Here is a 27050-nt window from a genome sequence, read left to right on the forward strand (position 1 = left end):
TATTGTGAGATGATATTCTGTGAATGACTTGGTTATTTTCAGGAATGCAATGATCCAAAACAACTCTCAAGATCTTATGAAAAATGTAATCCATCTACAGAGAGAAAACTAATGGTATCTGAATACAGATTGAAGCATAATTTTTTTGTTAGTTCCTTTATCTGAAGTTTTGTTTTTTTCTGTTTTCTTTCACAACCTGGCTACTAATGTGAAATGTTTTACATGACTGCTAATGTATAGCTTATATTGAATTGCTCGAGTTCTTGGGGGAGGGGGAGGAAGAGAATTTGGAAGACAAAGTTTTTTTTTTTTAATTGATGTCAAAATGTGTTTTTTACATGTAATTTGGGGAAAATAAATTTCTAAATACAAAAAAAAAAAGAATTCTGGAAAGAGAGTCAATGAACTTCAGCCTTAATTCCACCTCTGAACATGTATTAGTGTATGATCGTGGCAAGTCATTTCCCCTAGTTTTCTCGTTGGTACAACAAGGAGATACATGGAGTTATAGCATCATGGATAGAGAGATTGGCATGGGAAGGGAGGTTTAAGATCATCAAGTACAAGCCTCTAATTTTAGGATGAATAAACCTGAGTCCTAGAAAGGGTAAGCTTACTGCCCAAGGTCACACAAGTTAGGTTAGATTAGAAGCAAGAATGGAACCTTGTATCTCTAAATTCAAATCCAGCACTTTTTTCAAAACACCCCAACCATCATGTTAAGACCAACTGGTTAGTGACAAGGCCATTTTTCAATGGGTTTGAATTATGGAATTAACTTATGAATGGAAAATGAAAATTCCTCTATGTTGAAACTGGGAGAAAGTAAAGACTCACCTACCCAATCGCATTTTATGAATAGTCATGCTAAAGGCCAGATGGTATTGTCTTAGTATACTGATAAGAATTCAAGCTGTGGCTCTTCTTCCCTTGAGCCGTCCTAGGTAATCAGTTAAAATGGTGAGGTACTCTCTTGATCCAGAGAACCCCACAAAATCATGCAAGTCAAGGGGTTCAAATCTCCGGGTCCACTTCAAGAATACCCATGAAACAGCCCAAGCTATCAAAGGCATGCACATCCGAAAAGCTACCAAGTATTTGAAAGATGTCACATTGAAGAAACAATGTGTTCCCTTCCGTCGATACAATGGTGGAGTTGGCAGGTGTGCCCAGGCTAAGCAGTGGGGTTGGACACAGGGTCGTTGGCCCAAAAAGAGTGCTGAATTCTTGCTGCATATGCTTAAAAATGCAGAAAGTAATGCTGAACTGAAGGGTTTGGATGTGGATTCTCTTGTCATTGAGCATATCCAGGTTAACAAGGCTCCCAAAATGCGGCGGCGTACTTACAGGGCTCATGGCCGAATCAACCCATACATGAGTTCCCCTTGCCATACTGAGATGATACTGACTGAAAAGGAACAAATTGTTCCTAAACCAGAAGAGGAGGTTGCTCAAAAGAAAAAGATATCCCAAAAGAAACTGAAGAAACAAAAGCTTATGGCACGGGAGTAAATGTGGCATTAATATGCAAATAAAAGTGGAAAACCCCCTTTATCCTTACCATAAAAAAAAAAAAAAAGAATTCAAGCTGTGGATTCACAGGTGATGAGTTCCTAACCCACCTCTGACTTCCTACTTTGTGACCTTGGACAAATTCTCTTCATCTAGATGGATTTCAGTTTTCTCATCTTCAAAAGGAGGTAGTTGAAATAGATGGATTTGGGGGGCCCTTCTAGCAGGAGAGTGATTATCCTTTGACTTTATGATATCAGAAATCTATTTTACACATACAGAAGTTTCATCATAAATAAAAAGAAGGCTCAGACACAGAGAGTCACATAAGATCCTAGAGTAGGCTGGCAAAGGAGCTGATGCTCAAAGTCAATGTCTTCCTCTGCACAATGAACGTTTGGGAAGTCACTGCCAAGGAACAAACACATAAACAAACAAAAACAACCCTACTAAAGAGAAACCATTTGTAATCATCACAGTAACTGTGTGCCAAGGTACCAATGACTGGAGAAAACACAATGTTCTTTCCAGCAGGTTAAGTGCTCCCCCTGAAATTATGCTTATTGCATTCATTTACCTAATGAAGCTATTTCCCCTCTGAAAACTGAATGAATGAATGAATGAATGAGTAAATGAACTAAGGAAGAGATGAAATTTTATTTCAGCCAAGTCTGTTTTTCTCCAAAAATGTCAAATTAGAATCTGGAAGGACATAATTCTCTCTGCCCCTTTAGAATCCACTCACTCGTAATGCACATCTTCATATAAGAAAACTCCCCAAACCCGTAAATACCTACATATAACATCACAACTCTTGTAGGATCACCAGGAGCACAATTAAAATAAATGTAGATCTTGTCAACCCACTCCCTAAATATTTACTGACCTGTGTAAAAACTTAGATACCTCCAATATGGGGGCAGTGGCATATTTATGAGTCTCTAAAATGAAAATGCTTACTGGGCTTATATGTAAATATTTCACAATCTATTCGACCATTTCAAAGTCAATGTTTCAATGACAAAAGAGAGAATTTTCATCTGCTTTCTTAGAATTGATAATGTTAACAATAATGTGTTCCCATTTCTATAGAAATTTATTTTAATATTATTATTAATTTTAATGCTTTGATAGCAATGTTAGTACATCATTAGTATTTGTATGTCCATTTATAAGGAGAGGAAGCTAAGGCTCAGCTAAGGTATCTGGTCCAGTTTTACAAAGTACTTCGGCATCAATCATTCAGGATTCTAACCCTAGTCTCTCTTGGCTCAGAGTCCATTACTTTCCACTACTCCTTACTGCTTGTAAATTACATTGACTAGGATTCCTGGATGTTCAATATAACTTCAATTAAACTTTCTCAATTATACAGTGTTCCAAAAGTCTTAGTGTAGTTTCAGGTTATTAAAACTTAAAATTAAGACTTTAATACAGAGAAACCATGAATAAATAAGTGGCATTACTTCATGTAGAAAAGCACAGATTCCTGTATCAGGGACATTTACTAACCCATGCCCACAGCTAAAATTAATAGGTGGTCAATGTTGTTTTATTTTAGTGAATCAGCATCTTATGGGGGTCTAGCCCTGCCTAAGATGTCCACTATCCCTACGGGTCACTTCACAGTCTTCCACAAGCCTGTGCCATTCTTCAGGAAAGCTGTTCCTGGGCCATGGATCCCCTAGCCCTGGCTCAGAAAATTCCCATGATGCCCTTTTATAGTATCAGTCTTCCCTCTCAAACACTACACGGTGGGAAATCTGACAACCTTTTAGCTCTGAACCTCTGGCACTGCTGCTCTAACATCCTATATTTTGCCCCAGGCAAAAATTACCTTATTTACAATTTTGCCACCATGATAAAAAATATCATTATATGCAAAATAGCTATCTATCCTCTTTATTATTTTTTTTAAAGTTCAAGGAAACAAAATTGTTTTGTGTTCTTTTGAAAACAATTGATTTTATAGCTTCTGATTTAAAAAAAGACAAACAAAATCTAATTTACTCATATGTTTGTTCTTGGTTATCATACATGGTAATAAATATAATTACATCATTTCAGACATTATATATCAATGTGTGTGTATGTGTTTTTAATATTGCAACGGGGTATTAATTCCTTCATGCGATGTCTCAAAAGTACAGGACAAAAAAGTTCAACACATAAAACACAAATGTATTGCTCTCTAATCCATGTCTCCACAACCACAATTATGGAACCAACAAAACCCAATGCATAGCACAGTGCTTTTGCACATTGTCCTCAAGATTTTCTGATTGACTGACCTATGACCTAATCTTGTATGATGAAAACAATCCTCCAAATATGGTCCTTCTAAAAAAGTAGTTGTGCTGCTTCTTACTTTTCTGAATAATGGCTTCAGTTCCCTGTAGACACATATCCAGCAATCTCATTAACAGCTGGGTCCTTAGGAAGAAAAGTAAGCAATTTCAGAAGGTGACAAAAAGAATACACACACACACACACACACGCATTCTTGAGCCACTTACAAAACACTTACCAATATTTACTCCTTTCATGAAAATTTACTAAATTACCTAAAAGGCAAATTCCTTCAGCTCCTTGAGAAATAATTATTAATAATCAATACCTGGGGGCAGCTAGGTGGCACAGTGGATAGAGCACCAGTCCTGGAATCAGGAGTACCTGAGTTCAAATCCGGCCTCAGAAGATTGACACTTACTAGCTGTATGACCCTGGGCAAGTCACTTAACCCTCATTGTCCCGCACCCCCCCAAAAAAAACAATATCTTGGATGAGCCAGTGATCTCCCCTTCTTTCTTACTCCTTTCTTCCTAATCCCCTCCACCCCCACTCAAAGGCAAACTCTCCTTTGGAGGTTACATTAAGGAATCTTGGGTGGAGACAAATTATTTTGTTTAGATAAATTGACCTGCACAGCCACACCTAGATGGAAAGTATTTTGGGGCTAGGGTCTTTTATTCTTTCTCTGCTGTCATCCCTGGACTTCATTTTAATATAACCCACTTCCAATCATGTCAACCAATTAGATTGGAATGATATTAAACAACTAAATTTGATTGCTATGTGATGGACCTCTTACAGTTGGGAAGGTATATAAACCCCACCACCATGATGGGTCTTTGGTCTGAGATGGTCAATATACCTCCTTTTATTAAAAACCTGCCAGCAAATTAATAAAATGAATTAATTACTCAGAAACTGTGTCTCTTATATTTTTAATCATCACAGATCCCTGTTCCACAGAATCTCCAAATCATCCCAGTGTTGCATTCCTTTTACCATGGCTGTACTCCATAAATTTCTGCTTCTTATGCAGTGGGGTAGTATTAGACATAATCAAGATTTCATTAGAAAATGTGACCAGATATCTAGGGATTCATAACATTTTACTTTTTGTGCTTTCTGCAAAGGACCTAATGAAATGTGGAATATAAGGGGGACAGACCATCAGATGGGGGAAGGGGACAGAGAAGAAAGAGAAGGCCTCTCTTATGGATCTGATTGGAGATCATGTATTTCAAAACTTGTTCCCTGCAATTTCATGCCAGATAATGAATGGTTTTTATAAATTGCAGCTCACTATAAATAGTCTAGTTAAAATGACACTAAAAGGTGATTATGGTCTGCTCAGTAAGTCCAAAAGGAATGTTACACTCCTGTGAAGACCAATGAAACTCACAAAGATAGATTATGAGTTCTTTAGCCAAATTAACTACCTGAGAGAGGTCTAACAGTATCTGAAAGATGTGCAGGATAGCAACAGAAAGGGAGAGAAGGACTTGCTTACCCACATTTAAGAAGAAAAGTATAATGGGAGGGAATCAGAGGTCTGGAGCAAATGTAGAAATAAACTGCAAGTATTTTAGAAGATGTTTAAAATTAAATCAATCCATAAAAATGTATTGAACTGTAAGGTTGCTATCTGTACGGGGCTAAAATTCCAGCTAGACTGTCTAAAAATCTAAGGAGTAGTCACCATAAATTGTAAGCTTTAGCAAGAGTTTAGACTTTTAAGTATTTATTAAGGAACATAAGAATTTGGTGGAAAGAGAAAGAAGCCAAGATGCCTTCATCTATCTATCTCAGGGAGCCAGCATCTCAGCTCAACTTAAAACTAGGTCCTGGCAGAAAGAGAGCTCGCTCTCCCCTCCCTCCTCCCAGAAGGCTCTTGTGAAACAGGAAAAAGGGCTATCCACACACACATAGCTCCAAGCCAATTGGCTGATAGTTTTGATCGACAGTACTCATGAGTAAACATCACTTCCTGATGCCAAGGCCACATAGCTATGTCCTCAGGCCAGAGCTCACAAAATGTTCCTCCCAGCAAAGGGCATTATTCCAACTCTCTCAGAACTACTATGAGAGAGGCATCATGCAAGAGGGTCAAGAGATCTTGCTCTTGATTCAGAAGATCTAGATTCTAATTCTGCCTTTTCAATTCAGTAGGAGGATCTAGCCAGAACATTAGGTAAGAACCCTTGGCTTAAAGTCAGGAAGATGAGTTCAAATTTTACCTTAGACACTTACTAATTATATGAGTATAAGTGAGTCACTTGATTTCCTTCAGTCTCAGTTTCCACATCTGTAAAATGAGGGTATTAATAGCAGCTACCTTCCAATCAATGGATCAAATGAAATAACATATGGGTGTTGTTTTGCAAAACTTAAACCAGTGTCTAAATGTTAGCTATGCTAGCTTTTAGTACCACTGTGACCTTGGGAAAAATCATTTCAACTCCTTTGGCATCAATTTCTTCATTTTTAAAGGAAGAGAATATTACTAGATATTTCTGAAGTTCAGTCCATGTCTAGGTATATGATCTTAGTGTATACCAGGCACTGTGTCAGGCCCTAGAATATACAGATAAACATGAGTCATGTGTAGAAATGCCATGGAAAAGCTAGTCACCAAGTCCAAGGACTATACACTATCCAGGCAGTTCAGTTACCTTCCTGTTTGTGAGTCTCCTCCCATTGCCCTGCTCTCAAACCCTCATCATGGAGCACCATTGTTCTCAATCTGTGAAATGTTCCATGAAATTTTAAAATCATACTAAAAATTGTACTAGCACAGATGCAGTTGGTAAATAGACAGAGAAAGAGAGAAAATGAGTTCTGTTTGAGCATCAATTAACAGAGCTGCAGTAAGAGAAACATCTGGCCTTGGATGGTCCAGCTACTGGGTGCTTATGCCTTTGCCAAAAGTATGTGGAGGAAGGGATGCTTTCTTCTGTCATTTCTGCTCATTTTCAGGTACTAATATCCTTAAACCCAGATGAATATTAGGATACAGGGAAAAATACTTCCTCCTTTATAGTCATTATTTTTTTATTCTATAGTGGTCTTCTTTCTCATCATTGCTGGTCATGACCTTGAACTCTGAGTAGTCCTGGTAGTACTATTAAATTCCTGGGTGGTCCTTCTGGGGTTAAGTACTGGCCCAAGGATGAGCTGTATGTCTTACTCTCCCAAACTCCAGACCCACTTGTATAACATTTGATTGCAAATTCCCTTGTATTAAGCAGTGACTTTCATTTCAGAGGGTCTTTATTTAGAATATGATTAATTAGTAGAAGTTGTCAAAGCAGCACAGTACAATGGAAAGAGTACTGCCTCTAGATGTAGTCAGAGGAAATGGAGTTACTGACTGCTTGTGGGGCCTTGGGGCCCTTCACATCTGGGACCTTCTCTCATCAAAAAAAAAAAAATGAGGTTGTTGGAACAGACTTTCTGAGGTCCTTTTTTTTTTTTAATCTAGGTTTCTGAACATATATCTTTAAGTGTTTAACATCTGCAAGTAAGAAGTATTTTTGGTTAAAGAACTGACTAATAGACTTGGAGTCAGAGGATGTCTAGTCCAACCTTCTACCAAATATGGAAAACTTCTGCAATTTCCAAAATGCATTGTTATCAAATTGATCCTGAATACTCTATTAGTAAAGAGTTTACTTGGATCAATAGCCTATGTTGTTGTTGGTTTGCTCTAATTATTAGAAAGCCCTCCCTAAATCACATTTAAGCATCCATGTTTTGGATTCTATGGGCATTTCCTTCACCAACACATGCCACAATCCCATTTTGCACATTTCTTGTATATCTTTTTGAAATTTTATTGCCAAAACCCAATAATATCCAAATTTAGTGAGCCTGTTCCTTAGATATCTAAGACAATTTCTATTTTTATAACTCTTAACTGTCTGCAAACCATTTAACAGACTATCTCATTTGATCCTCATGACGACTTGAGTTAGGTGCTATTATTTTACATTGAGTAAACTATGATGAGGAGTGAACAAATGATTTGGTCAGGGTGAAAAAAGGGCAATTTGCTAATTCAGAATTTGAAACCAGTTTTCCCTGATAGTGTTTAACCACACTATCATTCCAACTAACACAGACCCACACATATATATGTATGTATATGTATATGTATATGTGTGTATATCTATACACACACACACACACACATATATATATACTCTATCTATCTATCTATCTATCTATCTATATAGTAAAGAATTAATTGTGATTTGAGGTTTCTATGACTCCATCTTTGGCTAAAATTAGAAGCCCAGCAGGTTCCCAGGCTAGCCCCAGGCACAGCTACCTAAGTACCCAGCAGGATGCTCCACCCACTGACTGTGGCCGTTGCCATGGCACTGTAGCTCATGTCATCACCATGCACCGACATCTAAATGGGCTTGGCCAAATTACCAGGATTAGAAGCCAGGTGAGGGCAGTCAGGTGACCTTCAGTGTGAGGAAGCTGGGAGGCTGGCAGTTCTACATAGCCTGTTAATTCTGTCAATCACAGTTGCCAGCCAATTAGCTTGGGGCTGTGTGTGTGTGTGTGTGTGTGTGTGTGTGTGTGTGTGTGTGTGTGTGTCTGTCCACCCTGTTTCCTGTGAGAGAGGGGGTTGCTGGGAAAGAGAAAGGAAGAGAGATTCACTCTGGCATGAGTGGTGGAGGGAGCAAGACACTGGAGGGCTGTACACTGTGTTCTCTTTGAAATTGCTGATTTCTGGGTGGTGGTGAGTTGTGGATTGTGTCTTTTTCCTTCCCCTATTTCCTTTTTTATTTATCCCTAGTTCTCTTAACCTTATTTGTGTTTTAAATTTGTTCCCATTAATAAACCCTGTTTTGTTTTTTAAAGAGGCTGTTAATCTCCTTTTTTACCCCAATATTACAGCGAGCCATTTAATTAACACTAACCAATTGAAATTTCGTCCTTGCAACACAACATACATACACACACACATATAAAACCCAGCTTGCCTAACACTTCATAGAAGTTGTTCCATTTGAACTTCACACTAGACATTTGAGATGGGTACTATAGAAGAGGTTCACAGATTTGGAGTTTGACATCAGAGGCCAACTAGTCCAACCTCATTATTTTACTGAATATAAATAAGATCCTGGGAAGAAGTTACTGCTCCAAAGTCACATCAGGAGTCAGTGTTACATGGAAGACTTAGAACCAAGTCCTTTGACTCCAGACATAACATAGTGTCTTTTTTTTTTTAACATCATACAATATCTCCTTATCATCTTTTTTTTTTACAAAGTAGGAAACTGAGTTTCAAAAAAGTTAAATTACTTTCTTTTGCTGATGAAATTGATAACTTTAAGGGATTGTACCTCAATCCAAGCTTTCCTCAAATACAACTCCAGAACTGTAAGCACCACCAAGCTAACTCTTTCCATGTGTTAGTCAAAATATCTTCCTGATGATTCTATCTCCACTATCTTGGTTTTGCCATCTAAAATTATAGTTCAAATCAACTCTCCATTCTGTACAACATTTTTTTAGTTCCTGAACTGATTGGTAATTTAAAATATTTACTGTCTTCTTAAAATATTGTATGAATACATAAGTTCTTCTCAATGCAATGTTTAATAACAATGATATAATCTTGCTGTCATTAAAATTATTTTTGTATTAATAGTGAGTACAGTCAGGTCCAATTTTATTTTGCTCAAAAAGAAATTAGCAGTAGGGCATACAATTCCAGGAATCATGGGGCAGTAAGAATCACATAGTCCATTCCGCCAAAGTAGTCTAAAATTGAATACGGTAAAGTGAAAAGCCTAGGATTCAGGTTCAGAGAAACCATCTTCCAATTCAGCTTTATGACCTTGGCAAGTCACATCTTTAGCCTTCAGTTGTTTAATCTATTAAAAGAGGGAGAAATAGATTACTAGCTGTAGGACAGGATGGACTACACAAGTTATCTCCAAATAATTATTAAATATCATGTCAAGTCAATAGGAAACAGAAAAAAAAAAACCTAGGGAATTTACTCAAAAGGAATGAATATTTTTTTTTAAAGAAACAAGATTCCATCTCCATCCTCTAACACCCCTATCTCCATCTCAAATGTTTGGTCAGAATTATCTAAGAAGTCAGCTTTAATCTCCACTTCTCTTTGAAACATTGTGGTATTGTTAGTATCTACATTTTTTCCCCTCTTAAATGTTACAGAGCTTTTGAATACTGAGAGTTAGAATGGTTGTAGGAGATATTCACTTGACAATCTGTCTTGATAATTTCATCCAGACCACCGTCTTCTATAATATTATAGAAACAAATGTTTGCCTATAAATTCAGAAACAGGCATGAGTCTTGGGTCTCCTGTCAGCTAAAAACAAATTGTTTGCTGTTGCCACAAAGATGGTAATTGTCTCTACTTCGCAACACTAATGTTTTGAGGATTTCTTTATGAAAAAAAAAATGTAATCCCATCATCCATATAAACAAAGCATTTGGAAAACTTTACAAGTTTTCTATGATCAAAAACTCTAAAACACACTCTGCAAATCTCTAGATGCCATTACTGAATGCATTTACGTTAAAATTCAGTAAGTACAAATGATGTTGGCTGAACCCAGGAGGCAGTGCACCTGAGCTTTGAGGGTAGAAGGCAGCAACTGTAGCCAATAGCCCCAAAGAATACACCAGCCTTTCTTCCATACTAGGAGCTGCCCATTTATAAGTAAGGACAATCAGGGCTGCTGTTACTGGTTATAAGAGGCTCCAATCGTGCCTGTGAAGCACCTTTTTGATCTTGAAGGATTGAGAAAAAAGAAATCAAAGAAACAAAACTAGAAATAAACAGAAGCTAAATGACAAGAGATTTTGTCCTGGGTATCTTGCCTTTATACTCTAGGGTACGCTTACTCTATTCTGGGAACTTTGTTTGAGTGCTCTAGGCCTTCTTTAAATGTAAGGAAATGCTTTTTCATCAATGTAAGCTGGCATTTTCTGTCATCATCTGTCTCAGAGTTGAGTAGTCAAAAAGCATTCATTAAATTCTTACTATGTGGCCGTTATTATTCTAAGCACTTGGGATTTACAAAAGGGGAGGGGGAGGCAAAAATAGTTCCTATCAAGAAACTTAAAATCAATTGGTATATATAACAACTCTGTATAAATAAAATATATGCAGAATAAACTACAAAAAATTCATATGGAAGTTATTGGCACTGTGGAGGACTATTAACCTTCTTGCAGAAGGTGGGCTTTTAGATGAAATTTGAAAGAATCCATAGGAGTAGGAAGATTGAGGTGAAGAATAGAAGAATTTTAGACAAGAGGGACAGCCAGTAAAATATATATGGAGGGGCCCTCTAAGTGGTGCAGTAGATAAAGCACTAGCCCTGGATTCAGGAGGACCTGAGTTCAAATCTGGTCTCAAACACTTGATACTAGCTGTATGACCCTGGGCATGTCACTTAACCCTCATTGCAAATATATATATATATATATATATATATATATATGTGTGTGTGTGTGTGTGTGTGTGTATATGTATACATATATACATGCATATATGCACATATACACACACACATATATATATATGCATACACATACACACACACACATATATATATATATATATATATACATACATATATATATATATATATATATATATATATGGAGTCAGTAAATGAAGTATCTTATGGAATGAAAACAAAGATGCTAGTATCACTGGATTATATGAAGGGCTTAAAAAACCAAAGGAGGATATGCTACCTTAGGAAATAGGGAACCAGTGGAAATTATTGAATGGGGTGGGGTTGATAAGGACAAAGCTGTACTTCAGGAAGCTCACTTGTGCAGCTGAGTGGAAGATGGACTAAAAAAGGAAAAGATTTGAAACAGGGAGACCATCAGAAGTGTTAAGGGCTAAAATTCTAGCTAGTCTGTCTAAAATATTTAATGAGTGGTCGCCAATAAATTATAAGCTTTAGCAAGAGTTAGACTTTTAAGCATTTATTAAGGAGAATAAGAATTTGGTAAAGAGAGAGAGAAAGGTCTAGATTCCTATCTATTAAAGGGAGAGTGCATTTCTAGCTCCCTTCTCCGCCAGAGTCCAGAGGAAAGAGCGCGAGACTGAGCGCCAGTCTCTTCCTTCCTCCTCCCACTAGCCCGCGTCACTTCCTGACTCCTGGTCTTGCCCTCAAAGACCTTCCCTTCATGGGCAGAACTCCTCTACAGTAAGTATCCAGCAGGTGGCGTTATTCCAATCGTTACAGTCCCCCCTGTTGTTCCTCAAGAAACAAAATGTTTCCTTGACGGAACAGTAAAAACAATATGATAACTATTGCTAACTAATAATATGTGAACAACAATATAGAAAAGGAAGAGAGGAAAGTTTTGTCCAGAGGGGCAATTTTTTTTTTTTTTGTCCTCATGAACCGACGCTTTGACATTAGTCTTGCAAAGGGAGGGCCTCTGCAGAGAATACATGTTACAGATGGTGTATATTATAACAGAAAGAGAAAAAAACCAACAAAAAGAACAAATCAAAACTGTTCATTTAAAGTCTCTGAAAGTCTTTTCTCAGATGTCCTCTAGGTGTAGTCGTGGAATGGAAGTCTTTTCAGGGGTTGATGTGTGGATGCTGGTAATCAGCCAGGAAAATTTCCTACAAAATTGAGCTTAACACAACTTTAAAATAGCTTTGTCAATAATCAAATCAAACAATGAAAGTTCTCAAAAACATGTCTAAGGGAATACAGAATCTTAGTTGTTAACACGTGAAACATACAATAAAACAAAAATTGAACCATTCTTTAAAATTACATTATTATTATAGTCCCCCCTTATGGAGAGTAATTGAGAAGACAATTGCTGCGATATTAATTTTTAAAAATAATTTTTTATCTTTGTTTCATCACTTTTTGCATCATCTGCCTAATTATCCTCATGCCATTATGAGAAATTACAAATCTAATATAATTGGTAACAGATGTCAAGGCCAAATTCAACACTGTTATTTATCATGACATCTGAGATAATTATGGGGGTTACCATAAAAGAACAGAGAAATGATGGGATATGAGCATTCCCACACTTGAGCAATATATACTGTCCATGCAGTATGCCAGGCTTAAAATAGGTGGATGGAATATATGTCCATGCCACCGAACATATTGGAAGAAACTGAGTCAGACTTAATCAGATGCATGGGATTGAGATGGTCCATGGCATCAGGCATATAGGAGGGAGCATAGAAGCCAGGTGTAGAAGTGAGATGGGTGGGATCAATACTTCCAGCCATCTGTACAATATTGTGGGGAAAAATAAAATAAAATATTAAACCAAGAGAATCCAACCTCAACATTTGTCAAAAGCCGTTCCCTTGGCCATACCTTGACTTCATGCATGTCTCCCCTCATGTGACAGTTCAGTGTCTGCTCTTGCATGTATTCCTCTTGTGATTGGATGGCATCTTGGCCAACTGGCATCTGATAACTCAGAATAAAGGTAATTAGTGTCTTAAATGATAAGTTCCCATAATCCAAGTCTCATATGGATTTAAAAATTGAGGATAATAAATGATTGCAAAAAATGTGAATACATCTTGACTCAGAACACAATATATAGTTATGCAACAATTTCAAATAATATCTTTTTTTTACTTAGTATACAATTACTTTTGTGAAAAATCAGAACATACTTAAATACAAGTTAAAGCACAACAGAATATCAAAGACAACTTTTACAAATGTTCCTCTCTCTTTTTTTTTTTTTTTGGAATATGCTTATCAAAAATAATACTTCTAGAATCAATTTACACTTGCCATGGCAAACAATTTGCCAGGGAAATGCTTTAAAGAGTTTGATCAAATAATCAGTTGAGAAAAAAAAATAACAAAAACAAACAACTCAGAATATGGGAGCACAATACTCCTAGAATTAACATTGTATTATGAAATCAAAACCATGTTGCAATGTTTCAAAATTAGATAAATGAATAGAAGAAAATACACATGGAACAATAAAAGACAGTGAAATTCAAACTAAGGAAATCTAAATGAACATGAACTTAAAGAGTATTATAAAATATAAACTTGATCACATGACTAAAAAGCTTTTACAAATATTCTCCTTGTTTTAAAAACTAAGTATAAGACACAATCTCAAAAGCATAAAAATCTCTATGAAAATAAACCCATACCATTAATTTCAAAATGTATATATAATAGCATAGAAATCCTATGTAACCTCTGAACTGACATTATTACTCTGAGTGAATTCAGAACACTTTTGATTCCGATATCTAAAATCCCCAATACTCATATCAATACCTTGCTGCTTACTTCTACATTTCTGTAAAATATGTACCCTTCCATGGCAAAAGAAGCAGAGTCTTGAACTATGTTGATTGTCATTCTTATTCAGCTTAAGTTTTTCTTCTTTAACCCCTCTATATTGTCTGTCGGGCTTTTCACCATACAAATGCTTTATAAGATTACTAATTAAAGACAAAAGCAGGTTAGCAAAATTATGAACAAAACGAGCATATCTGGAATTTAAAGAGTTTTCTAAGGTTGTCTCAAAAGCACAGCCAGGCCGGGGAAGGGCTGAGCCTGAAGCTGCAAATGCAGGTACAGAAAGTTGAGCATGCGCATCAGATCTCTGGACTTCCCAGGCAGGGGAAGCTATGGGCTTGGCCATAGGAGGAGTAGAGGGTGGGGTCTGGAGAGGAGGGGAGGGACTAGAGCAATTTGAATGAGACTTGATTTTGAACTCAGGCCTGGATTCCTCTTCCCCCACTTTGCCTCCAGGTGCTAGGGGATTAAAAGCTTCTAGAGGGTGGGTCATTGCCTCCAGGCATGCAAAATTAGAGCAACAATTAGTGTTAGAATTGGGAAAAGCTGCAGGAATCTCTTCAGGTTTCTCTGAAAAAGCATGGTTGGGAGAGGGAGAGATATTTCCTTGTGTGAGTAAGTTGCTGGCTCTTTTAACAAAAAGAAAAAGAAAAATAGAAAATCCACAAAAACAAAGCATTAACATGATCTTATCTCCCATTTGTCTGGTTAAACAGACTAAAATCAAAAATAGGGTAATTAGGGAGTTTAAAAGGTCCATTCGAAAAAATTTAAAGGGAAAACACAGCCAGTGCGCCAGTACTTAGCAGTTTAAAGGGTAGGGGAAATTTCTTACCCAACCGGAAGATCAGAAGTGAGGTTCAGCTTTCCTCTTCGTGGTCAGCCATCTGTTAAGGGCTAAAATTCTAGCTAGTCTGTCTAAAATATTTAATGAGTGGTAGCCAATAAATTATAAGCTTTAGCAAGAGTTAGACTTTTAAGCATTTATTAAGGAGAATAAGAATTTGGTAAAGAGAGAGAGAAAGGTCTAGATTCCTATCTATTAAAGGGAGAGCGCATTTCTAGCTCCCTTCTCCGCCAGAGTCCAGAGGAAAGAGCGCGAGACTGAGCGCCAGTCTCTTCCTTCCTCCTCCCACTAGCCCGCGTCACTTCCTGACTCCTGGTCTTGCCCTCAAAGACCTTCCCTTCATGGGCAGAACTCCTCTACAGTAAGTATCCAGCAGGTGGCGTTATTCCAATCGTTACAGAAGGCTATTGCAATAATCTAGGTAGCCTGTCCCAAAGGGGGTCATGGTGAGAAAAAAGAAAGGAACAAATAGGAGAGATGTCAGGAAAGGAAAATAGGTGGGACTTGGCAAGAGATCAACTATGGTATAGAAGGGAGTGGGGCAAGTGAGAGTAAGGAGACAAGGACAAAACATATGTTCTAAGCCAGTGCAATCGGAAGGATTGGTGGTACCCTTAAGAGTAATGGGGGGGGGGGGCGGCCAGCTGGCACAGTGGATAGAGCAGTGGCCTTGGAGTCAGGAGTACCTGAGTTCAAATCCAGCCTCAGACACTTAACACTTACTAGCTGTGTGACCTTGGGTAAGTCACTTAATCCCAATTGCTTCACTAAAAAAAAAAAAAAAAGAGTAATGGAGGGGCTTCTCTCTTTTCCTTCAGCCCAGACTGTGGCAGCATGGGTAAGTGCCATGGTCTTCATACAGCTAGAAAGCTCCGCAGCCACAGAAGAGACCAAAAGTGGCATGACAAACAATACCTCATTTGGGAACAGCCTTGAAGGCCAACCCATTTGGAGGAGCATCTCATACAAAAAGGATTGTCTTAGAGAAAGTTGGTGTTGAAGCCAAGCAGCCCAATTCTGCCATCAGGAAGTGTGAGAGTCCAGTAGATTAAGAATGGAAAAAAAAAAAACACCACCTTTGTTCCCAATGATGGTTGCTTGAACTTTATTGAGGAAAACAATGAAGTTTTGGTTGCTGGATTTGGTCGAAAAGGTCATGCTGTTGGTGATATTCCTGGAGTCCGTTTCAAGGTTGTGAAAGTTGCAAATGTTTCTCTTCTGGCCTTGTACAAAGGCAAGAAGGAAAGACCAAGATCATAAAAACTGTATGATGTATTTGTCATAGTAAACAGTTTTCATGTAAAAAAAATGGAGAAATAGGGGGAAAAACAAAACAACAAAAAACAAAAAAAAAGAGTAATAGAGGAATTTGGAAGAGGAGGGCATCTGGAGGAAAAGACATAGAGTTCAGTTTTAGAAACAATGAATTTATGATGACTAAATAGTGTGTTCTCTTCAAGCTGTCAAATATGCAGTTGGAGATATGAGATAATGTTAGAAGGGTGGATGGGTGATTAATAAATAAATCTGAGTATTATCTTTATGGGGATGATGATTGAATCCACAGGAGTTGATGAAATAAGCAAATTAAAAAAAAGTATAAAGCCAGAAGACAAAATGACACAAGACACAATTTGAGCAAGGGGAAGTAAATATCAGTGTCCATGGTATCCATAGAGGATTTGCAAAGGGCCATTTCATTTGGTGATTAAGATGTCATTGGTAAATTTGAAGACTGCAGTTTAAAATAAATAATGGAAGTTCAAAACCAGTCTGCAAGGTGATTTTGTGGCATGATAATAAGTTAACTTTTGGTTATGTTGAGTTTAAAATAAAGGATGAAAGTTTAAAATGAATGAGACAAATAACAATTACAATGTCTATCATTAATATGATGGTTTAAAACTGATTCAACCTACTAATTCCTTCACAACCTAACCATAACCTATATGTCTATGCTTATAATACATTACTCTCATTCGTAGAGTCTATGTTGCAATCAAACTGACTCTCTTAGTATTTCTCATAAATAATTCTACATTTCCTGAATTTGAAAGGCTTATACTTCACTTCAGGAATAAACTCTACTCTCATCTTCCCCTCTTGCAATACCTGGTTTTCTTCAAATCTCTTTATATGAGGCTATTGGTAATATTGGCACTGCATCTTTAATGCCTCATCACCTTTTATCTATTTGGAATCTATGAGTATATAGATATGTTCTCATAGAATATTTAATTCAAGGGCAAGGATTTTTGTTTCTGTCTTTGTCCCCCCAATGTCTAGCATATTTCCTGGGGGAAAAAGAGGACATTTAATGTGTAAAATCACTAACCACATACTATACATCAGGCACTGGACTAGACACTGGATATTTCAAAACAAAAAAGAAGTAGCTCTCGCCTCCAAAAAAATTACATTCTGTGCGTTGCACAGATGAGGGCATAAAACAGATAAATTGTGTATATATATATATATATGTGTGTGTGTGTGTGTGTGTATGTATATATATGTGTGTATGCATATTTATGTATGTGTGTATATACATATATATGTGTATACATATATATGTATGTGTGTATATACATATATATATATATATATATATATATATATATATATATATATATATATATATATATATATATATATGTTTTTGAAGCAGAGGACAATTCTAATAACTAGTGGCACTAGAAAACTCTTTGTGAAGGAGATGACACCTGCATTAAACCTTTTTCTTTTTTTTTAGCGGGGCAATGAGGGTTAAGTGATTTGCACAGGGTCACACAGCTAGTGTCAAGTGTCTGAGGCCAGATTTGAACTCAGGTACTCCTGAATCCAGGGCCAGTGTTTTATCCACTATGCCACCTAGCTGCCCCTGCATTAAATCTTGAAGGAAGCTGAGGAATATGTAAATTTAGGAAGGTACTAAATGTGTATATTACAAAATTATACCTGATAATAGTCCTGAGTCAATAACTAACTCTCCCCATTTCCAGGTTTCTTACACCTTACAAGACACTCTTAGCTCTAGACTTTGGCATTTTCACTGGCTATCACCCATGCCTAAAACTGTGTTCCTCCTCATTTGGACCTCCTGGCTACCTTGTCTTCCTTCAAGTCCCAACTAAAATCCCACATTGTATAGGAAGCCATTCCTGACTACCCTTAATGCTAATGCCTCCCTACTGATACTTAATTCCTATTCATGTTGACTAGTTCTTATGATGTATTATTTCCCAACACATTTGCACATCGTTGTTTGTATGCTGTCTCTCATTAGACTATAACTCCTTGAAGCAGAGGCTGTCTTTTGACTTTCTTTGCATGTTCACCACTTAGCACAGTGCCTGATCCATGGTATTTGCTTAATATATGTTCATTAACTGACTAACTGAATGACATACCCTAGCATCATAGCTCTGGATTTGAAAGATGTCACAAAGACATTTGAAAGAACTCCATCATTTTATAGTTTGGGAAAATGAGGTTTAGGGGAGCTAAGTGATTTACAAAGGATCACACAAGTAGTAGATATCAAAGATGGGAGTTCAACCTATTCCCTGGGAATATAAAATGAGTGCCCTTTATATTTTCCTATGTAAACAATGGTGTCTGCATTTGTACTGAGCTTCTAGCAGAACTCCAAGAGAAGGCCATTGGTGTCACCTAAACCTAAATGGAAAAAAATCTTTTTTTTTTTTTAATTGAAGCATTCTGCTCCAAAATAAAGCTGATCCCTATCAATTCATACAGAGAGGAAGGACTTTTTTTTAAGAAGTGAAAAAGCATTCATGCACAGGACATTTTCTTTGAATGTCCCTATTATTTGGGACTGCAAACAACTCTCAAATGTCCTCATCATTTCACTATCTGTCAAGGCAGACATCAAAGGTAATCAATACAGTAGTGGCAGTGAGAGCTCCAGGAATTCAAGAGACAGAGAAACTGTAGCAGAAAGCTCCAGCATTCCAGTGACTGACAACCATCTGCAAAAGAGCTAATCCTCCTGACAAGATGGAGTTTCCAGGAAATGATTCACGGGCTTGAACGTGTATAGGATCAATAAATGTGTATTCTAAATTTATGTATGGGCTCTGCTATTCCATGCACAATTTGTTTAAAATTATTTCCCACTCCTATGTGGAGTGTCCTTCATTTACCAGTATTAAGAGGATCTAATAAAGGGTTTCTGAGAATCAATAGATCTGAGAATGAATTAAGAAAAAAAAAAAGAAAATGTTGGGTGCCCTGGGACAAGTCAATGAGCTATTAGGCCAGATGTCATACAGTAGTACTTTTACAGCAATAGTTTGCAAAAAGGCTTGATACTTAAGATCCAAATTCCCCAGTTAAGTGTGTTGTAGAGGACCTGAATGCAGAAAGGGGGATTGAATAAGCAGCCAAGTAGACCAATGTTTATTAGCACTTACTATGTGCCAAGCACAGAGTGAGGCCCTGGGGATACAAACAAAGGCAAAATTCTTTCCTGCACTCAAGGAGCTCCCATGATAATGAAAGACACAATAAGCAAAGAGTTATTTATAAATATGATATCAAAAAGACCAAATGGAGATAAGCTACAAGGTAAAGAACCAGAAGAAGAAGGACTGGTGAAAGCTATTTGTTGTAGGTGGGGTTTAAAATGGGAATGGAAGAAGTCATGGAAGACAGGACAGAATTTATAGGCATGGAGCTAGCCAGGGAAAAGGAACATTTTTCTTCATCAGTCAGGAAATAAGCATTTATCAAACACCTCTTACGTGCCAAGAACTATGCAAAGCACATCAGGGAAAGTCAAAAGATAGTCAGTAATCTGGAGGAATTCATAGTTCAATAGGAGAAATGTCATACAAGCAACTACCTTCAAACATAAAATATATTCACGATAAAGTGAAGATAATCAGCAAAGGATAAACACTGACTTTAATGGGATTGGGAAACAATTCTTGTGGCAGCTCCAATTCAACATGTGACAAGAAGGAAGCCAGGGAAGCTAAGAGGGAGAGATGGGCGTGGGGGCAGGTTAGCATTCCAGTTTCATGTATGAGGAACAGCCAGTGAAAATACCTAAAGTAGGGGGCAGCTCGGTGGTGCAGTAGATAAAACACCAGCTGTGGATTCAGGAGGACCTGAGTTCAAATCCAGCTTCAGACACTTGACACTTACTAGCTGCGTGACCCTGGGCATGTCACTTAACCCTCATTGCCCCACAAAAAAAAGAAAAGAAAAAGAAAATACTTAAAGTAGGGAAGTGCAATGTCTTGTTTGAGCAAAATAAAAATAAATAAAATAAATAAAATAAAAAAGTCCGTGTCATTAGAATAGTGGATTTGTGAGAGTGTGTAAAATATAAGACTGGGAAATTGGAAAGGGAACAGGTGATAAAAGACTTCAGATTCCAAAAATGAATTTGATATTAGATCTTGGAGTAGACAGGGAGCCAGTGGAGTTTACCATTTATGGGACAGCATGATGAGGTCAGTGCCATAGGAAGATCAGTTCCTGAAGTAAGTAGCTGAATAGAGGACAGACTTAGAGGAAAAGATCTGAGTTCCAGATACAAATGATCAAGCTTTATCTGCAAAGTTTGGGGTTCTGAGGGCCTGCCCCACAGTGGTGGCGGGGTTAGAAGGCTTTGGGGATGATGACTGATTGGATGTTAGAGTCAGGAGAGACTTAGGCTTGAATGCTACGTCTACTGTTTAATTTGCTCTAAGATACTGTTAAAACCAGTTAATCTATCGGATCCTTAGCTTCCTCATATGTCAAAGGATAGGTCATGGTAGGGTCAGGTTATCATGAAGATTAAATGAAACAGTGAAGGTAAAAGGCATTGAAAACTTTGAAGTGATCAATCCATCCATTTAAATAATTACTAACCACATACTGTAGTTCCAGATACTAGGCCAACCTCTTGAGACAGAAACAAGGAAAAGTAAATATAGTCACTGCCCTCAAGGAGTTCATATCCTATAAATGTATCAGGGATTATTAATATAAACATGGGTTTTATAATGACAAGGAATGTGGAATTTAAATTAAGTAACTTTAGTAGTAAGTAGAACAGTGGGTAAATTGTTAGACATGGGCATGTTGTCAAGAAGACCTCATTCAAACTTTGAATCTGGGGGAGTCAATTCATCTCTGTCAGCCTCCATTGCCTTATCTGTAAAATGGGTGTGATAATAGCATCTACCTTTCAGTATTTTGAGGGTAATACTATAATAATAATAATAATAATTAATAATTATAAGTATGTGTAGAAATATAATAAATTACTATATCACAAGTAAAATAATTAGGTTCAAATCCCAGCCCCTGTATATTACTCATTGTGTGGCACTGGGCAAATTATTTAGTTTATATGAGCCTCAGATGCCTAATGGGGTGGGGGCAGGGGGATCTCCTACAGAAAAGTAACATTCACCTCTCAATTCATGCACATTTTGTTGACAGAATCTATTTCCAATCATGCTACCTACATCCAAAGAAAAGCTTAACAGAATGTCTGAGAATAGAGAACAGTGTAAGGGGTGGTGGCAGAGGAACACACAATCTTTATGTTATGATTACATAAATTGAAAATAAATGAATAATTATGCCCTATGGCACCTGGATCAAGTGATTCTTTTGAGAATTCTACTTGCTATTCCTGGATACTTTCTGTTTTTGTCATTGGATCCTCAAAGCCTTCCATAGTACCTGTCACAGTATTATAGTCAGTCTCTCTCCCCCCCCCCCCCCCCTCCCCCCCCTCCCCCTCTCCCCCCCTCCCCCTCTCCCTCTCTCCCTCTCTCTCTCTCTCTCTCTCTCTCTCTCTCTCTCTCTCTCTCTCTCATCGGGCAATGAGGGTTAAGTGACTTGCCCAGGGTCACATAGCTAATAAGTGTCAAGTATCTGAGGCCTGATTTGAATTCAGGTCCTCCAGAATCCAGGGCCTGTGCTTTATCCATTGTGCCAACTAGCTGTCGAAAGGATTATAGTCTTGTTCAACTCCCAATCCTATTATTTGTTTTACATTATTCTGAATTAACCCATTTCAATGGTTATTTCCTGATAACCTCCTTCAGCCATGTGTCCCCCAGTAAGCTAAGCTAGCATCTAGATACTTAGTGGGTGCATAATCTTCTCTAAACCCTTAATCTTGAGCCCCAAGTGATATGCTTTCTGTTGTTTTTCAGGATAAGAAAACACTTAGTTTAAATCAAAGGTATTCAATTGAAAAATACATTATTAAATTTAGCTTAAAAATAGACTCCACACAGTTCTTCTGCCATCATTCAAATGGAGGAACATATATAGAAACAGTAGAATATGCACAAGTGGTAAACATGTGTACCCAGGATGAATAGATGAAAGGGTGCCTACCTTGAGATACTTTGCTCTTTTTTTCCCAAAAATACCACAAATATTATTGTACATCCTCCTTGATTTCATTTTTTTTCTCTCCATCTGGCTAAACTTTAATTTAAACAACCCACCTCTTATTTCAATGTGCAACATGAAAGACATACCATTAATTTTAACCTGGGGAATTAACCATTCCTCTGTCCATTATTTCTGCTATCCCAAATCCCATCTTCACATTCTATAGTTTGTCAGTTCTGGTACAGGACTGGTGGATAAGACAACTCCAACACCCTGTCTTTTCCTCTTCCATCACTACAACCTCAGTCATCATGTGTCTATTAACATCAATATCCTTCTTTACCAAACCCATGAATCTATGGACATCACATCCTTCAGGGGAAAGATTTCCTCACTTTTCTGTATGTGTCCTTAGCACATAGTGCAGTGCGTAGCACAGAACAGTGGGTTAGTCAATGTTTACTGATAGGGTAAAAAGGGGTGTTATAAGGATCAAGTGAGATATTTGTAAACAAGCTTTAAAATGCTATAAAAATACTAGATTCTAATTTTCATTACCATTATTATAGAAGATAGAATCTTTGTTACTTTGAAGATGAAGTGCTGAATTTATAAGCAGGGGAACTTCATTCAATGTTGGTTACAGAATTTACTCCTTGTGTAACCTTGGTCAAGTGATTTCAGATCTCTCTGCCTCAGTCTTCTCAATTGTGAAATAAATGGGTTGCACTTGATCAACTTCAAGTTCCTTTATATCTATATATCTATTAATTAATGAATCAATTGGGATGTTTATTGAAAATGACACCATTGGGGACCAGCCCAAATATCATGAGGGAGGTAGACAATATGAAATGGGACAATTAGGTGGCATTCTGAGTAACTTGCAGAGAATGGAGGTCCTTTTTTCTTCCATGTAACCTCTAGAGTTAGAGTATCATCCTAACTTTATGCCCATTTTTTTGGTGATTGGCATTGGAGAAAGGGAGTATAGGAGTGTAGGAAGGTCTAATTTCTTTTACTGCCAAAATCCTTTCATCGTCCATGGAACAGGACTGATGTGAGCCAGCTCTGGATGTGGGGGCACGCCAGTGGGCAACAATGTTTCTGGCTTTAAGTTCAAATTATAGAACATAGGGGAGGGGGCAATTTTGTATACTTAAATACTATTTAAAACTGAGTAATTTATTGCATTTCCTTTTCAATCAGGGTAAATTATTTCACAAGAGGCATCCATGATGCAGTGGATAGAGAGCTGGTCTTGAAGGAAGGAAGACCTAAGCTCAGGTGCTACCTCTGATGCATATAGGTTGTGTGACCCTGAACTAATCACCTGACCCCTCAAAATCATTTACAACTCTTTAATATTATAAATTAAGGAACATTTGCTGAACTGCTTTGGCAGAGGAAATATTCTCACCGTTTCCTATACTGATGAAATCCCAGGTTGAGTGTTAAAAAAAAAAAAGATAATTCACAGCCAAACCCTGGGTAAAACATATATTATGATTGCATCTGGAACAGAGCTTTCCTAGGTGACATCTACTCACTGTGAAGAAAACTAAATCAGGAACAACTGGCCATACTTGGAGAGCCATCTAGCATATCTGAAAAAGGAGTTAATGCTGATGATGCTGATAAAAGGCAAGAGACAGAGCAGACATCTCAAAATTTTTAAATGTTACCTAGTTGATATGAAAATGGGACACAAAAATCAATTAAGATAGGAAATTTAGAAAAATAGAGAAGAGGCAGAGACAAAGAGATAAGAGAGGAGAGAGACAAAGGAGACAGAGACAGAAACAGAGATGGGGGCAGGATAGAGGGAGGGAGAGACAGAGAGAGAAGAGAAATAGAGACAGAGAAAGATAAGAGACAGAGACACAAAGAGAGTGACACAGAGAGACAAAGAGAGAGACAGAGAGAAAAGAGGCATGCCATGGTGGGGAAAATGCCATGTTTGGAGTCAGATTAAGTTCAATTCCTAACTCTCTTTTCAATTTTTCTCTGTGTGATCTTTGAGAAGATCTACAAATGGTCTGATCTTCTGTGTCTTATTTGCAAAATAAGAGGATTGGGTACACAGGCTCTGAGGTTTTTTTAGGCTTTACATGAATTACCTAAATGAAAGTTTCAGTCATGACAATCTAACTGTGGATTGGGTACCCATTGTGTCTTTTCTCCTAGAGAGGGGAATTTCACCCAGCAAATTTCAATCTACCCCTTGCATAGGAAACATAATGAGGTCAATTGTGAAATCTCAACATCTGACCATACCTCCCCTTGCTATATTTTCTATTTCTTTTCAGCCTAGTTTTGTTACTAGAAGGTAATTGAATGAAGATGAAGCATTTAAACCTTTCACAATCTTGGAAAAGGGGTAAGAAAAGATATATCTGGTATAACAGCTGCCTCCAACCTAGAGCCAGTGTCATTTCCTAAGGCTAGAGATACAAATATATGTATATATATGTATGTATGTATGTGTGATGTATGCATGCATGAATGCATGTATGTGCATAAGTATATAAAAACACAACCTCTAAACTCAAGGAGCTTATATTATGACAATATAAGAAAACATTGCATAGAGGAGAATTGACCAAGGAAGGAAATTTAATTCTGGGTAGATAGAAAAGGAAGGAAGGGAAGGAAGGGAAGGAAGGAAAGGAAGGAAAGGAAGGAAAGGAAGGAAAGGAAGGAAAGGAAGGAAAGGAAGGAAAGAAGGAAGGAAGGAAGGAAGGAAGGAAGGAAGGAAGGAAGGAAGGAAGGAAGGAAGGAAGGAAGGAAGGAAGGAAGGAAGGAAGGAAGGAAGGAAGGAAGGAAGGAAGGAAAATGGAAGGAAGAAAGGAAGGGAGGGAGAAAAATAGAAGGAAGGGAGGAGAAACATTTTTTAATAAATTATTATTACTACTATTATTATGAAAACATTTATTAATAACTGTATGCCAAGAACTATGCTATGCACTAGAGACAAAATTCCCCAAATCCTATGTAAATGAATATATAGGAAGGAACATATTAAGACCTAACTGTATGTCAGTCTCTGTACTAAGTTGTTAAGTTTAAGGCATTTCTGACTCTTTGTGACCCCATTTGGTGTTTTCTTGGCAAAGATACTGAAGTGCTTTGCTATTTACATCTCCAGCTCATTTTAAATATGAGGAACTGAAGCAAACATGGTTAAGTGACTTGCTTGGGGGTCACAGAGCTAATAAGTGTCAGATGTCATATTTGAACTCAAGAAGATAAGTCTTCCTTACTTCAGGCCTGGTTCTCTATCCACTGCACCACCTAGCTGTCTGTAAATTGAAGGGATACAAATATTTTAAAAAGACAATTCTTGCACTTAAGGAGCTTATCTTCTGATAGTAGAAGACACCAGGAATAGAGGAGAAATGACAAAGGAAAGATGCTTGATCCTGGAGAAGTTGTGAAAGAGGTTCAAAGATGGGGCTGGATGGAACAATTAGCTAAACATCAGTATGTACCTAGGGCCAAGCAATAACTACAGTTAATTATCTTCCCATTCACACTCCCTGAATCACCAATCAAGTGCATTGGGTGGAGCCCCAAAGATGCATGACCTAGTTTTAAGGATGTTGGTCCAGATGGGGTGGCACAGGTGCATGGCAGACAGCAGGTGTTGAGATGGCCTGCTTGGCTGGCTAGTATTTGAAGTGGAAGCTGAGGGATGGAAGCTATTATTTATTATTAAGAATGAACCAGGGGGGTGGCTAGGTGGCACAGTGGATAAAGCATTGGCCCTGGATCCAGGAGGACCTAAGTTCAAATCTGGCCTCAGCCACATGACACTAGTTGTGTGACCTTGGGCAAGTCACTTAACCCTCATCGACCTGCAAAAATAAAATAAAAATAAAAAAGAACTTCAGCCTTATAGGGGAGATATTAGGAAAAAAAAAAAGAATGAGCCAGGCATGGATCATTGTGCTATGTGCGTGCTCACTTGGAAGCCTCCCCCTCCCCCCCACAATAAATTTAACTGAAAATCTTTGAGTTTTCCTTTTTTCCTGGTTCCCAAAAAGTAGCCTATGGTGATCATTCCCTTCACTTCCTAATGTTAGAGTGGCATTCTTTGATTCAGCAAAATGATGTTTGACATTTCTGACTTGTTTTCTTGCAAATAATTAAAGAACAATTTTATCAAATAAACTGGATGATGCCTTTGTTCCATGGAGTCATTCACAAGCCTTTTAGACAGACTCAGAGTTGGAAGGAAACTTCTTTGTATTCAATCATATTAGTATCAGCTGAAAATTCATCAGCATGCTATCAGCAAGAACAGCCGTCCCCTAGATCAGTAAATAAAATGGGATCTAAGAGGCACTCTGCTAAATAATAGCTTTTCCTATATATCAGTTGATTTCTTTTCATTGCTCCACTTTACCAAGGTCTTCTAAGCACCTTTTGATCAGTGTAAGTTTTATTTTCACGTGCTATGTCTGGAAAAGTATTATAAGGGTTGTGCAATTAAAAGAACAGAACTTACGGGTGACTGTCGTCTTCTGATTTTTTCCCTTTCCAGTAAGCTTCTACATTTTCCAAATGTGATTTTGGAAATTTTACCTTTGAACATGAATTCCTAGGTGTGATGAGCAAATATGACAGGCCATGTTTTGACATTTCCCGGATCTCTTTGGTTTGGAATTTAATAACTAAAT

General features: G+C 37.6%; 2 protein-coding genes across 2 annotated transcripts in view; one reads left to right on the forward strand and one right to left on the reverse strand.

Moving 5' to 3' along the window:
- PCDH15 (protocadherin related 15) overlaps positions 1-27050 on the reverse strand; it is a 2141593-nt gene that overhangs the window by 2000202 nt on the left and 114341 nt on the right. The window lies entirely within an intron of this gene.
- LOC122740331 (60S ribosomal protein L17-like) lies at positions 934-1513 on the forward strand. Its single transcript, XM_043982396.1, has one exon. The coding sequence runs from the start codon at positions 958-960 to the stop codon at positions 1510-1512; it is 555 nt and encodes a 184-aa protein (XP_043838331.1). The 5' UTR covers positions 934-957; the 3' UTR covers position 1513.

Source organism: Dromiciops gliroides, chromosome 2 (assembly GCF_019393635.1).
Source record: "Dromiciops gliroides isolate mDroGli1 chromosome 2, mDroGli1.pri, whole genome shotgun sequence".
Taxonomy (NCBI): Eukaryota; Metazoa; Chordata; class Mammalia; order Microbiotheria; family Microbiotheriidae; genus Dromiciops; species Dromiciops gliroides.